This window comes from Canis lupus, chromosome 16, assembly GCF_003254725.2.
Source record: "Canis lupus dingo isolate Sandy chromosome 16, ASM325472v2, whole genome shotgun sequence".
Classification (NCBI taxonomy): domain Eukaryota; kingdom Metazoa; phylum Chordata; class Mammalia; order Carnivora; family Canidae; genus Canis; species Canis lupus.
In genome coordinates, this window is record NC_064258.1 from 20619872 (window position 1) to 20635790 (window position 15919).

Here is a 15919-nt window from a genome sequence, read left to right on the forward strand (position 1 = left end):
AGATTCATGTTTGGCAGATAGAATTCATTACTTTTATCTAAAGCAGTGTTTTATTTGGTAGATTATTATAAATTGCATAAATTATTACCAATTTAAGTTTCCAAACAGTGTAGTCAGCAATACCCAGTGTTGTGTATATAGTCTTATATATATATATACTTGGACATATATGTATGTGAAGAAACTATGTATCTTTGACTTAATACCCCGAAGAAGTAAATGCATAGTGTCTCAGTTCAGGTTTTATTCAGTAAATCGGATCTTTAGAGAAATTAATATGTAAAATATATCTCATTTGATTAAAAAAAATTAAGTTCTTTAATATGCTAATTTTGCTTTAACTATTATCTCCCAAATAATTTAAAATGGAAATTCTGTTAGATGATAAATTCTCACACATGTATGCTTACTTAGTACAATGGTATCTAAAACTGAAATGAATTTTTCTTAAGATGTCAATACTGAAAATATTATCACAAAAATCAGGCAGAAACAGTATTTATAGTTCTGTTATTCTAGGTAAAATTGGTGCCTAACATTGATAGTGACTGTGGATCTCTAGAGAATCTCGTATTACTTTAGTGGATGCATTTGGGGAGATACTGATTTGTCCATCATGATGTGGGTAACTTTTAGATAATGCCTATTTTGTATTTTCATTTGAAGTAATATCAGATTTTCTGTGTGTTTGTAGCATAGAGGCTCATTTCTAAGAAAGTATCATCAACTTAGACAAGTGTATCTGGTGTGTTTTAGGAGGATGGTCGACTGTCAGTCCCATACATAACAGAGGAGTGTCTGAAGAAGTTGGACACAAAGCAGCAGACCAACACTCTGCTAAACCTGGTATGGAGGGACTCGGCCAGTGAGGAGGCTTTGACTCTAATGGCGTCGATTGGCCATACACTCATGGTGCAGCATCGGATGGTGGTGCCCAAAGTCAGGCAAGTGTCCTTGGGCGCTGTGCACGCATGGCGGTCTGTTAACCCCAGACCCTGGGCTTGGTTTATGTCTTCATCTCTGATGGTTTTATCTGCTACTTTCTGGTAGAATATGGTGTAGGATGTTCATTCAACTCTTCAAGCATGTCCTGGAAAATGAAAATGTGTTTTTCTTTTCTAAATCAGCTGATAACTATTTGAATCCATCTTCCTAGCCAGTAATGTATTTTTCTCGAGTATCTTGGAAATGACAATGGAGTTTAGCCCTAACCCCCTTTTAAACATTGAACTCATGCCTGTGTTATATAGTACCAATATATCATACATCTTTTAGGCTTTCCCACAGCACTCTTTTCATCAGATCGCCCTCAGAACTTGAGCACTCTGAAATTTTTGATTTTCAAAACTTTGAAATAAACTTTTAAAAGGGACAAAACAAAACAAATTAGAATGTGGCTAGTTTGTGCTGAGGTGAGGAAGTATGATCATAGTGTTGAACTATTTTTCTCTCTCTAATTTGAGTTATACTTTAGTAGTTTCTTGAGAATTTGACAAATACTTAACAGGGTCCACGCAAAGATTCGTAGTAGTTGTGGTAGGAACAAAGGGACTGATGTTATACAGGCAACCTGCTGAAAGGCGCTGCCTCTTAATACATAGGTCCCGATTTACGTTATCCTAAAGAATCCTTTTCTGTCTTTATAAAATGCTTTCCCATAATGTGAAAAGAGCGGTTTCTCTTGTTCAGGAAGGCATTCTTTGAAATGAACTGTATGCAGAGAACACATCACCCGCTGAAACTACCTTGTAAACACTAATGCAGCCAACTAATCAGGTGCTCTCTTAGCACCCTGGTGTTTATTACTGTTGGAGGAAGTAAGATGTCCGTGAAACTGTGATCCCTCGATTAGGTAATTAGCTCTCTGGAGGCTAATTGCATTAGGGCAGGATGTGAGATCTCAGGATCATAGCAGCTCATCTAGGACCCTTGCTTTTATTGTAGCACAAAGTCCATCGCTTTGGATAGTAATTACTGGATTTAAATGCATCACTGCCCTCGTCTGAGGTTCACTAGTGAACTGTTTCCAAAAGGTGTTTAATGGGTAAAGGAGCTTTATATGTAGCCTTGATTTTATGAGTACAACACCTATTTCCTCTAAGAAACTACTCTAGGAATTTTATTTATGGTTTAAATACATTAGGTTTTAAGTATTTAGAATGTTTTCATAGCTCATGAAAGCAAGTAGGCTCCCTTTAACTGTGGTAGATTTTCACTGCTTTCAAGTTTGTTTGGATTTTTTTAAGGTATTTAAAAGATGATTAATAAATTCCAGGGCTGATGACCCCTGTCAGCACCTTTGGACCCATATAAATCCCTCTTACTTTCATGGTTGAGATTTGCCATTTTAATTTCTTCTTCACCTTTTTTTAAAGATTTATTTAGGGATGCCTGGATGGCTCAGCAGTTGAGCATCTGCCTTTGGCTCAGGGCACGATCCCAAAGTTCCCGGATGGAGTCCCACATCCAGCTCCTGTGGGGAGCCTGCACTGCTTCTCCCTCTGCTTGTGTCTCTGCGTCTCTCTCTCTCTCTCTCTCTCTCTCATGAATAAATAAATAAAATCTTAAAAAAAAAAAGATTATTTGTTGCAGAGGGAGAGGGAGACAGAGAAACTCCAGCAGGCTCCATACCGAGTGCAGAACCCAACTCGGGGCTCAATCCCAGGATCCTGAGGTCATGACCTAGGCTGAAATCAAGAGTTGGGTGCTCAACCAACTGAGCCACGCAGGCACCCCTGCAATTTTAATTTCAGTTTAACATTGATAATCAGGATGTATGAAGGAACATGGAGACTCCTTTTACATTGATAGGGAAGGAAGGGAAGCTATGGTACAATATGAATAATACCTACTTTTGTGTCAGAATGGTAGAAAAGGTAGGAATGTATGTTTGTATTTGCATAAAAAATCTTGGGTGCAGGCAGCCCAGGTGGCTCAGCGGTTTGGCACTGCCTTCGGATCAGGGTGTGATCCTGGGGACCCAGGATCAGGTCCCGCGTCGGGCTCCCTACATGGAGCCTGTGTCTCTCATGAATAAATAAATAAAACCTTAAAAAAAAATCTTGGGTGCATACACAGGAAATTCTTAAAACTGATTATTTACATGTCTAGCTGTGCTGGGGAAGTCAAGGGAAGAGGAGAGTATGGACCTTTCCACTGTATTCTGTATTTTTTTAAAGATTTTTTTAGGGCAGCCCCGGTGGCTCAGCGGTTTAGCGCCGCCTACAGCTCAGGGTGTGATCCTGGAGACCCGGGATCGAGTCCCACGTCAGGCTCCCTGCATGGAGCCTGCTTCTCCCTCTGCCTGTGTCTCTGCCTCTCTCTCTCTCCTCTCTGTGTATTCTCATGAATAAATAAATAAAATCTTAAAAAAAAAAAGTTGGGAAAAAAAAAAGATTTTTTTTAAAAATTTATTTGAGAGAGAGAGCGTGAGGAGAGGCAGAAGGACAAGCAGACTCCCTGCTAAGCAGGGAGCCTGACATGGGGCTTGATCCCAGGACCCTGAGATCATGACCTGAGCTGAAGGCAGATGTTTAACTCACTGAGCCACCCAGGTGCCTATCAGTGTATGTTTTTTGATATGGTTTTGAGTTTCAGATCATGTGAATTACTTAAATTTTAGAATATTAAGTAACAAATGAGTTGCCAGCTCCTTTTATGAGACAAAATTTGTAAATCTTGCCATTGGATTTTGTACTTTGAATAAATATTTGGATGTAGAATTACTTTTTCCTAAGAAAACATATTCACTATTTTTAAGATGAATGTTACATGATTGTATTGTGAGAGGGAAAACAAAAAGGCAGTGTCCCAGTATCCAGAGAACTAAACCCAGAAAGGTGGGCACTTAAGTGGACACTTGAAGGTGGCCAGTGTCCAGTGCTCAATGTTAACCCTGGCTAAATCCGAGTCGGGAGATAGTAGGTTAGCGTGTCATCGGATGGATTTGTGCTGTTCAGAATTGTTACACATAGAGCTGAGGACTTTTCCTTTCTGTTTCCCCCTTCTTCTGGCCACACCTTACCTGCTCTGCCAGGGACGGGGGGACCCCATAGGCCCCCCAAGAAGCCCCTAGCAAGCCTAGCCCTCCATGGCCAACCGCATGGCTGCTCTTCCTCTTCTCAAACCTCCTCCCCTGTTAGCTTTGCAGACACTGATCTCATGAATTCCCCATTGCTTTTGGGCTTCTCATTTTCCTTTTTCCTCCAAGGGCTCTTCTTTGTGTTTCAGTGTTTCCTGAACTTCTTTGAATTCTTTTTCTCTTCAGTTTCTTTGTTTTTTCCTACTCTATTGATTATCTGGGTGATAGAAGTGGTATCAACCACTTTCTGGAGCTCCAGACTCCTATTTAGCTGCATAACAGGGACCGTCCTCAGACCCCTTCTATACTTCCTAAGAATGAGTTTAGCATCTTTTCCCCAAACCTGGAGGTCACGCTGGGGGAGCCACTAGCAAAATTTGGCTATGTCACTTTAAATTAATTACACTTAAATGAAAGTACCAACCCAGTTCCTTGGCCACACAGCTCTCCACATTTCAAGTGCATAGTGGTCATGTGTGGCTGGCCAGTGGCTACCATATTAGATAGCACAGCATAGACCATTTCCAGCATCACAGAAAGTTCTGTTGGACAGTTTAAGCTTAGATCCGTTCCTTTCTTGGTAATTCCGTACATGCATTCAGTCACTGTGATAGGTGAGGGCTACATTTTTATACTCTATTTTTGCCAAACTGAATTGTCAGAAATGTAACCCTGTTACTTACTCCCTTGTTCAGACATCTGCCAAGGCATCCCCTTTGCTTTGAGGAAAAATTCACATTCCTTAGTTTATTGATTTGTTCTGCATCCTTCACTTATCAGGTGTTTGATTACCTCTCTGCCCCAAACGTGCTCATGCTGGCTTTCTGTCTCCCCTGTATCTCAGACCAGTACCCTTTTGCCTCTGCTAGACTCTGTCCAAAATGCATCTTCCCTCCTTGTCTTTCTTGGCTCAGTTGTCTGTTAGATTCATGCTAAGGTTATCATCTATTGGAGGCCTTCCTGAGTTATACACAGATTTCACCTGTAATTCCACTTTGCAGTGACATTTTCATTTTATGGCAGGCACTTCTGTTAGTGCTGACGTCGGGAGGGGGTGTACACCCTAGGTGCTAGGTGGACTTGTTCTTGGTGCACGCCTCTTCTGTTCCATGGATTTCTAAAACCTTTGAAATGGAGATTTAAAAGGTAGTGTTTAGGGATCACAAAGGTTGCTATTTTAATTTCCCTGTGGTTTCCTTTTAAATACATCAAATCACAAGGCCTCACAGATCAGTTTTATTGCAACATGTGCTTTGTTTTTCTATCAAAAACTAATAGAATGAGGTGGCTTAATTGTATTTTATGTTATTAATTGTGGTTTAGATAATTGTGTGCCTGGAAGCACATGGCTGTTGTCCCATCTGTTTTCTGAGCACTATCAAGTAATGGACATTTTTAAAATTCTGGTTTGCAAGTTCATGTCTGTAATCATTTGAGGTAGCATAATTATGCACATGGCTTCAGTGGAGAAAAACACAGATTAGTGTTTGTTTTATATTGCAGATTATCCTGTTCATATTTTTGTAAACAAATTTTTACAATTTTCTTTTGAAAATATTGAGACTAGGTACCTACAGAGAGAAATTTACTTTTTCCTGTGATTTCATGCTTGCTTTTTTTTTTAAGATTTATTTATTTATTTATTTATTTATTTATTTATTTATTTATTTATTTATTTATTTATGTATTCATGAGAGAGAGAGAGAGAGAGAGAGACAGGAGGAGGGAGAAGCAGGCTCCACGCCGGGAGCCCGACGTGGGACTCGATCCCGGGACTCCAGGATTGCTCCCTGGGCCAAAGGCAGGCACCAAACCGCTGAGCCACCCAGGGATCCCCCTTCACGCTTGCTTTTATTATCAATGTTATTTTCAGTATAATTAATACATTTGATTTGTTTTTGATTTGTGTTAGAATTTTCTATGATAGAGGCCAAATAAGATTTGTGAGCTTTTATTTTTTTTTAAGATTTTTATTTATATATTGGAGAGAGAGAGGAGAAAAAGAGAGCATGAGGGGAGCAGAGGAAGAGTGAGAAGCAGACTCTCCACTGAGCATAGAGCTCAATATGGGGCTCAATCGAGGACCCCCGAGATCATGACTTAAGCCAAAGGCACTTAACCAACTGAGCCACCCAGGCATCCCAGATTTGTGAGCTTTTATTTTTATTTTTTTAAAGATTTTATTTATTTATTCATGAGAGACAGAGAGGCAGAGACACAGGCAGAGGGAGAAGCAGGCTCCATGCAGGGAGCCTGACGTGGGACTCGATCCCGGGTCTCCAGGATCACGCCCTGGGCTGAAGGCGGCGCTAAACCGCTGAGCCACCTGGGCTGCCCGATTTGTGAGCTTTTAAATATTTTAATACATAATGATTTTATTATTAAATCTATTTTGACATCATATGTAGTTTATAAACTAATTGACAATTGTTAGACACATCAGATTAATAAAGTGGTCTTGATTTGGTCAAAGAAACAAGTGAGTTTTGAAACTTCTGAGAATTTTCTAAACATTTATGAGTGACAGCTGATTCACAGGAAACACAAGTGACCTTGAGAAAAGCAGCCTGTGTTGATCTTCATACGTGTATTTTTTAAGAGTAGTGTTAAATAAATAAATAAAACCACTACCAGTTTACACAGTTCCCTTTCTCCTGACAACTGCTTTTATTTAAAAATGAACAGATCTGTAAACTGAACTTTTCCATACTACAGTTTCATTAAAATGGGGAAAGTAACATTTGTTACATTGGATGTTTTCCTTACCATTTCTTAACACTGGTTTTCAGTTTGTGAAAAGAAATTCTTTGGCAAATTGCCTTAAACTGAAATATGTCTCAAAAATTTTATAATAGTAAAGGAAATTTATAGTGTATTTTTAATCTTGTATTATCTCAGAGGTGAAATGTTATATGTGTTTTTTAATGTTACTTTGTCAATAAAGTGATACAGCAGGAATACACAAAGTATTACATCTGCACTTTGGTCGGCTGGCTTGTCTTTTTCTTTTACCTGGGACACCTTCGCATACAGAGGAAGTGTCTAAGAATGCCTTTCCTGCCTATGTGTGCACTGCTCTCCTCCTCTGTGTTCTCTTTAATGACTTAGTAGTCCCTGCAGACAGCTGGCCTGAATTTATGACTCAGGTTGAAAAGGTTGCCCTTTACTAAGTAACTCATAGGGTTATCTCAGCTAAATAAAACTTAGTATATATAAAGAACATGTTACTTCTTTACTTTTTAGCAGTAAGGTTCCAAACTAAATAACCTTCAGTGATTTAGAAAAATGTTTAATAATTTATTTTATTTTTTATTGAGTGATGAATTTATGAAATACAGTTGTTTCAAAGGTAACCTGAGATACAACTTTTGAAATGTGTAGCTGTTAAAATGGTGTTTCAGAAATATATATATATTTCAATGTGGAAAGATGGTAATTATAATCTTACGGGGAAAACTGTCAGAATGTACTGGGAGGACCCATTTCTGTTTACATGTGTCCACATAATATCTGGAGGATTTATCCCAGAGCATTAAGTCTGGTTATTTTGGGATGAAATGTTGCTAATGCTCTTAGGCCATATTGTCGTGTTGCTCCTAGAAGAGCAGGGGCAGCTGGGTGGCTCAGTCAGTAAAGCGTCTGCCTTTGGCTCAGGTCATGATCCCAGGATTCTGGGATCGAGTCCCATGTTGGGCTCCCTGCTCCACAGGGAGCCTGCTTCTCCCTCTCTCCACCTGCCACTCCCCCTGCTTATGTTCTCTCTGTCAAATAAATAAATTAAATCTTAAAAAAATAATAAATAAATAAAACAGAGTGGAGAGTATCAGTTAAAAAAAAGAAAAAAGAGCAAAGGAGACACACATTGAAAATATATAATTTCTCAGTTTTTTTTAGATACTAAGTTTTAGTATTTATATGTAACAATTTTAAGAAATCTTATTGCTGTCAGTAAAATTATACTAGATAATGCAATTTTTAGAAGAACTCAGTTTCTTGATGAAAGAGAAATAAGACAAATACTACCTTCCAAAATTCTTTTGTGTTTTTCATAGCTTTCTTCTCTCTACGTCTTATATGTTGTTTCGGCATCCTTCATAGTATATAAAGGTCCGTAAAGGCAGGAAAGTCAAATTTAACACTCTCTGCGTGTTAGGTGTGTGGCCAGCATTTTCAGGGATGGTAGTACAGCTACCAGTACAGCTCTCATGTGCAACAGGGGAGTCCTTTTGTTTTTGGAAGTGGGAAGTTTAGGTGGGAATTTGCTTACACATTAATGACAGGGATTCAGCATGTTGGAAAACATGGTTTTTTAACATTTCTCTAACTACTTTTGAAACTCACCCAGTTGAGCTTTTTCATATGACTGAGTGTTGTGTTGTTACCTCTTTGTCCCAGCACGCACCTGTGACAGATCTAATGCACTCCTAGAATCACCATATGTCTGAGTGGCAACCCCATCACATCCCGATGAGCACAGATTGCTTGTGGCCTCTGTGGCATTGCAGAGCGGGTGGACCGAGTGTTCTGATATACTGTTTGTAGCTGAGGTTTCAGGATTCCAGGTCAACTTCACATACTCTTTCCTGCTCTCACTGGTTTGTAAATGACTATGCTTTTATAGCCATTTGGAAATCTCAAAATGCACCACACTACAATGAGATTGGATTTTTTATTTATTTTTTTAAGATTTTTAATTTTTATTTATTCATCAGAAAGAGAGAGAGAGAAAGAGAGAGGCAAGACACAAACAGAGGGAGAAACGGGCTCTATGCCGGGAGCCTGATGTGGGACTCGATCCCGGGTCGCCAGGATCACACCCTGGGCTGAAGGCAGCGCTAAACCGCTGAGCCACCAGGGCTGCCCGAGATTGGATTCTTTAAAACCAGTACTCCTTAATCGCCATTGTGTACTCAGAAAATGCTAATACTGAAGAATGTATCTGATATTTTGGATTGAATGCAGGAAAATAATCAATTTTGAGATATTTGTGTTGAAAAGTGACTCACTTGTCTAAACTGTTCACTTCTACAGTGGACATTTAAATTAATGCACTCCTTATAGAATTCAGTCTGTTAAAATACTATGTATTACATTTACTGTACAAGTTATAGTAACTATAATTAAATGCATGGAGAACTGCAGATGCACACAGCATAGTGTTTTTGGTGAGATCATCCAGTCATTGGTAATGGCCGTTTCTTACCAAGACAAGTGGAAGTGGTCTTGGGAGATCGTGGGGGCTAGTGGAGATAGGAGGAGGAAAGAGAGGAGCCCTCTGGGACTCAGGAGCCTGCTGCTTATTCTTGCTACAAGCTGGCTCTGATGTCTCTTCCACCATGAAAATCCAGCGATTTAATCCTGTTAGCTCCAACATCCCAGGAAAAGTATATAAGACTAGGTGATTTGCAGATATTTAAAACATGGGGTTCTGGGGCACCTGGGTGGCCCAGTGGTTGAGCGTCTGCCTTTGGCTCAGGGCGTGACCCCAGGGTCCTGGGATCGAGTCACACATTGGGCTCCCTGCATGGAGCCTGCTTCTCCCTCTGCCTGTGTCTCTGCCTTTCTCTCTGTGTGTCTCATGAATGAATAAATAAATAAATAAATAAATAAATAAATAAATAATCTTTTAAAAATACAAAACAAACAAACAAACAAAAAACATGGGGTTCTGCCCTCTTAGTATTTTTATCTGCACATTTTCATTCCAGGATCATTTCTAACACATCCTGTGATTGAACTGACAATGTTTGTATTCTCCAACTCTGTTCACCTAAACCACCTATGTTTTTGCTCTTTTACTTTATTGTTTCTTCTGAGATGATTCTAAAGCAAGGTGACAATCCTTTCTTAAAGGCATGTTTTCCTACTATCCTAAACCTTTTTAACTGTGATTTAGTCTTATAAGTTTGAATTTAATTTTTGAATCCTACACTTCTAAAAATGTCTTATGTTGGTTTTTTTCTGATTATAACACTGTGATGAGAAAGTGTATCCTATTACAAAAATGCAGTATACCACAGAGTTAAATAGACTTCTCTTTTTTTAAAGATTTATTTATTTTATTAGAGAGAGAGAGTGTAGGGAGGAGGGGTAGAGAGAGTCTCAAGCAGATTACACACTGAGCATGGAACCCAATCTCACAACCCTGAGATCATGACCCAAGCCAAAACCAAGAGTCGGGAGCTCAACCAACTGTGCCACTCAGGCACCCCTAGGCTTCTGCACTTTATCCACAGTTTTTTTAGTCTTTTTAATCAAATTGATATATTTTTAAAAGATTTTATTTATTTGGGAGAGAGAGAAAGGGGAGGGGCAGAGGGAAAGGGAGAAGCAGACTCCTCATTGAGCAGAGAACCCAATGCAGGGCTAGATCTGGGGTCTCTGAGATCATGATCTGAGCCGAAGGCATGCCCAACTGACTAAGCCACCCAGGTGCCCCTAATCAAATTGATATTATACAAGAGGGTTTTTTTTAAAAACCTTAAAAATATACTTTTAGATTTGAATTCTATTTGAGATGCTAGTTAGCATTAAAAAGCACATTTTTATGTGTTTGTTCAAGAATGGTGACTTAAAATTAATATTTAAAACAATTTTAATTTATATTAGTAACATATAATATTAGAGCATACGATACATACTCAGAGGGTGAGCACACTCAGCTTGTCCTCTAAAACAGCCCGTCTCTTCTTCTTGGGGTGGACCTCGTGGCCCCGGCTCAGGACCGGCTAGCTCTGGAACAGCACCCGTGGATCGATGCCTTCTGCAGCAATCGCGGTGTTAGTGTGTGTTGCCCTCAGCAAGAGCCTGGTGCGGGATGCATGCTGTTGGTGGGCTTAATGTAGATGTTTCTAAGTTGTACACTATCTTCATTTTATCGCTTTCTTTAATTTTGTAGAAATATGTTGAGTATCTGTTTATTCCCACTTATTTTCTCCCATTCCCTTCTTAGGCTTCTCTACAGTCTAGCCTTTAATGCCAGGTTTCTGAGACATCTTTGGTTTCTCATTTCTTCCATGACAACACGGATGATCACAGGGTATGTATCACATGAACCTATAAACTGAGTTTAAGTACGTGGAAAGTGATGATCGAGTTAAAAATATTGTAAGATCTACTTATTTTATGTAAGAAAAATTCTAGATGGTTGCAATTTTATAAAAAGAAGAAATTAATGCCTAATTTTACAATTGTTTATCTGTATACATGAAGAGTATGGCTTTATCTGAGAGTCAGTTTGTTTTTAATATCCTAGTTGTTTTTTTAAAACCATGACTTTCATGTTTTTTTTTTATTTTTATTTTTTTTTTCTTTTTTTTCATATGTTTTTAATAGTGAAAACAGTGGAGGCAAATTTAACACCAATACAGGCATTAAAACATATTAAATATTGTGGAAGTTGGGTTTTGAAACTTTTTATTTATATAATTTGATTTTTCTCTTATGAATCATTATGCAACTTGAGATCTGAAATCTTTAATAAGAATATTTTAGTTGAATGTGTATTTAACAGAACATTTAATATTCAGATGTCCTTCATGGTGAGCTGACCTAGCCTAGTGCCTCATTGAATCTCTCCTCTGTCAGGAGTCCAAGCCAACTCCTCTCTGCTGTAGTAGGAAAAGATGAGTGTGTGACCCGGAACCAGAGACTAAACTTCCAAAATGCAACTAACTCTGCTAGTGATTACAGTGGTCTGCAGCCTGTCCAATGAAGGAAAGATACATCTCAGTTTTAGGGCAAGAGTTTGGAAGGGACTATCTTCCTGTCTTCCCCACCCCACCCCCTGTGCCTCGGCATATGACAGGTTTATTTAGCACAAGAGATCAGGGATTGCTGGAACAGGAAATTATCACTAGCCTCAAACTGTTTGAGCTTAGCAACAGAGACCCTACCATAGCTCTGCCTGATGATTGCCTATTTGTTTATGGCATTTGTCTCTTGGTAAGGAAATGGAGTGTGTGTGAAATAAAAATGACATATTACTAATTATATTAAACTATCAGTATTACTTTATGAGTATATAAAGTTATACAAAATTTTTAAAACTCATTATTTCTTAAAAGCCAGTTTGAGTATTTTGGTTTCATTTTACTTGTTTAATTAAAATAAAGTCCCTCAAGAAACATATGATGGGATATATATATTAGTACTGTATTAACACACTGTAAGTTTCTTGAGTTTACTATTAGAATAACATTTAAGTTGGAATGCCTGATTTTTCTGAAACTGGTGTTGAGTTAATTGGGAAATAGTTTCATAATGAGACTTACACTGGGACTTATAAGTTCTAGAGAGTGTAATGGTCATCTCAGAAGCATGTGAAAATGTGCATTTCCTTGTTAACACCTGAGACCTGACAGTGGCCTGGATTTAACAGTCCAGGGCTCTGTTACCTCATAGACTCCTGGGTGGTTGAGGTGCAGCTGAAGTTGCAGGAACACACAGACAGCTGGTTTGTCTTTGTTAGACATACCTTTCTTTACCAGAGGCTCACATTAGGGGCTTGGCTGAGTCACAGCTTAGGCTGTCATTCTTCTGATCCCAAAGCTGGTGTGGAGGACTTACCTGCTTATAATCAAAATTCTGTGCAGACTGTTTTGATTATAAATTACCCGTTTCTTGTCACACTGACACCAGTAGTAAGTAGTACTCCTAAAATTCTTTTTTGGCAAGAAAGCATTCAGGAGCAACTTCTGTAGAAGAGAAGTGCTCATTGAAGGGGAAGTGGTGCCACAGACCCAGCATGGGGGCGCTCACATAGAGGGTGAGTCCACAGGTGCAGAGCTATCTGCATTCTCAAGGATGCTCACGTACCAGCCAACTCTCCAAGCTCTGAATCAATGTCTTTTCCATTATAGTAAATTAGGGATTTTTATTTGCACATAAGTCTTTGAGATTGACCTGTTTTCAGAGGAATATTTGAGTCAATGTTTATGGCATAAAGTGGCCAGCAGAGAATCAAGAAACATGCTTCATTTACATCTCTGCTGGAGGAGACCACAGGCACACATCTGACCCTCCTTGTCAGTCACATTTTCTGTCATTAAGATAAAAATGATTAATTCTTTTTGTTTACCTTATGGGGGTTAAACAAAAAATAAGCTGATGTTGAATAATTACCCCCATCTTGTTTTAGGGAATCCCATTGTGAGCATGTTGCACATACTGTCATATATGTGCGTAACTGATGGTGATGGTTAAGTGCCAGGATGGGTGACAGCTGGGGGCTGGCGTGTCCCTGTTCGAGGTTCAGGATTACCTTCTCCACCTTGGCAGCCAGTAACAGCCTGTACTGTGTCCCCCTGAATAGCATTTACTCATCACTGTCCTCTATTGTTTGTGTAGTTCTGCAAGGGAACCAGGAGATACAAAAAATTTTTACTAATATCAGTGACACGTAGGACATTAAGCTTTTTTTCTTCTCTATGTCAACAAAATTTTGTGTTGTAAATGACCCAGTACTAGGCTGGTGGGGAGTAACTCAGGAGGGTGAGGAGGGCTCCCACCCTCTCAACACTTGCCAGTTCAAGGGGAGCCCACATGCCTCTTTTATCCTTACATGTCATCCTGACTTTGGCCATGAGGTAGAACAGTTGTACTTTGTCCCTTTTTATATGTTCTCACTGAGCTTTTATTTTGGACAGACCACTTTCATCCATTGCTTCACTCAGCTGGGCTAAGTGCTGTGACTGACAGAGCAGTAAGGCATGTTCTGGATCAAGATAGGAAGATGTTTGGAATATGTTTCTTCTCTGTGAGAATGAAGTTCAGGCTGCACATCTGGGTCCCTGTTCTCATAGCCCTGTTGGTAGCAGTGCTTTCCCCTCAAGTGGGCCCTGTGGAGATATAAAGCTCCAAATGGTTCAGGCCGGTTCACCAAGGCCCCATTAGCCTGGCCTTAACTTCTGCCTTGCTCTTTCACATAACTTTTGGCAGTGGTGGGCAACAAGTTGGTAATTTGTGAATCCTTACTCCTAATCACAGCTCATCTAAACCTGTGGTTTTGTGGAAATAGAGATTCAAGGCATAAGCATACATGGATGAAGATCAGAAAGTGATCTTGTCAACAACATCTGCTAGCTCAGGGTTCATAGGACATGCTGTAGGTGACCATGGGGTGTTACAGATTGGAAAGAACTTATAGGTGAACCTCTGGTCACTGAATGTTCAACAAGACAAGGAACCACATTTAACCAAGAGAGAAAGGGAATAGATTCTAGGTAGAAGAAGTAAATTTAATAGCTCACAATGTCTCAAGCGTCCTGGTAAAAGGAGAAGTAACAGGAGCTGGTAAATAAGCTTGGATAATAGAATCAAGACCCAGCATACAAGAGGGGAAACTTTGTTCCTAAAGGTTTGAATCAGGGTTCAATATTCACCTGTCTTGAGTGTTCCTAAATATAAGTAACTGGATAAAATTTTCATGAGACTTTGTTAAATATGGTAGGTAGAGAGGGGAGAAAGGGGACCGTTTTCAACATAAAAGTTAAGTGTGGGGCAGCCCCAGTGGCTTAGAGGTTTAGCGCCTGCCTTCGGCCGAGGGTGTGATCCTGGACCTGGGATCGAGTCCCATATCAGGCTCCCTGCATGGAGCCTGCTTCTCCCTCTGCCTGTGTCTCTGCCTCTCTCTCTCTCTCTCTCTCTCTCATGAATAAATAAATAGAATCTTAAAAAAAAAAAAAAGTGTGTGTCTTTAATAGTGGCATTACTCACTATAACCCTCTCTCTGGGGACCACTGGCTCACTCTCAGTAAGGGCGTCCTCCCAGTTGATCATAATAGCAGGAACGTTAGTTAATAGCAGTGGGTCTTTGTAATTTGAGCTCTTTACAAACCCATATTGTTAGAAAGACTTTACCTTCCCTTTAAGTAGTTTAATTGCTAATATGAGTGTTGTTTTCCCTGATTATATTTCCCTGATATCATGTCTTAATTCATTCCCAAATTGAAACCAATCTTGAAGTCACATTTGTCTTGCCATTTCAAGGTCTGTGGTGCCACTGCTCCAGGTGATCTCGAGGGGCTCCCCCATGTCTTTGGAAGACTCCAGTCGGATCATCCCTCTCTTCTACTTGTTTAGCTCTCTGTTCAGTCACTCGCTAATTTCCATACATGACAATGAATTCTTTGGAGATCCCATAGAAGGTAAGAGTTTTGAGGAATCCATTTTTTGCTGGCTTCATGGACTATCCATTTTCGTGGATAGAAAAGTTTTAAGCCTCTTGAGTCTTTCACTTTGTTAAGAAATGAAAAAAAAAAAAAACCTCAAATATGATAGAATATTGGATTATGTTTTCCAGTTGTAGGTCAAAGACAATCATCAATGATGCCTTTTACTCTAGAAGAACTAATAATGTTGTCTCGCTGCCTTCGAGATGCATGCTTAGGGATCATCAAGTTGGCTTATCCAGAAACAAAACCAGAAGTTCGAGAAGAATATATTACAGCATTTCAAAGTATTGGAGTTACGACTAATTCTGAAATGCAGCAGTGTATACAGATGGAACAGAAACGATGGATTCAATTATTTAAGGTATAGAGTATATGGGTGTGTGTGTGTTTTACTGAGGTCAAGTGATGTACAGATGTGTTCTGACCTGTTTCATAAGAATAGAAGTACCGCTTTGTTTTATGCATAATTTTTAATTTGCAAAACTTTTTTAAATGAAGAGTCATTTTCATTTTACTTCTGCCGTCTTTGAAACCCTTGTTTTTACATTGTTGCATGTATTGTTTGTAAATTGCTGAGTACTTTGAGTGACAAGATGAAGTATAAATAAAATGTTTCAGTATTTTCATTTTTCACTAAACGATCTCTTACAGATTTTATTTTTTG

The 15919-nt window shown here is 39.2% G+C and overlaps 1 protein-coding gene across 6 annotated transcripts in view; it reads left to right on the forward strand.

The window, feature by feature from the left end:
* The window catches only part of UBE3C (ubiquitin protein ligase E3C), a 126034-nt gene that overhangs the window by 44009 nt on the left and 66106 nt on the right, over positions 1–15919 (forward strand). For all 6 annotated transcript variants that reach the window (XM_025450798.3, XM_049094612.1, XM_025450848.3 and 3 more), the window contains 4 exons: positions 757–944; positions 11034–11120; positions 15071–15228; positions 15384–15616. In XM_025450798.3, the coding sequence (XP_025306583.1) occupies positions 757–944; positions 11034–11120; positions 15071–15228; positions 15384–15616 (666 nt within the window). The remainder of the gene's footprint in view (positions 1–756; positions 945–11033; positions 11121–15070; positions 15229–15383; positions 15617–15919) is intronic.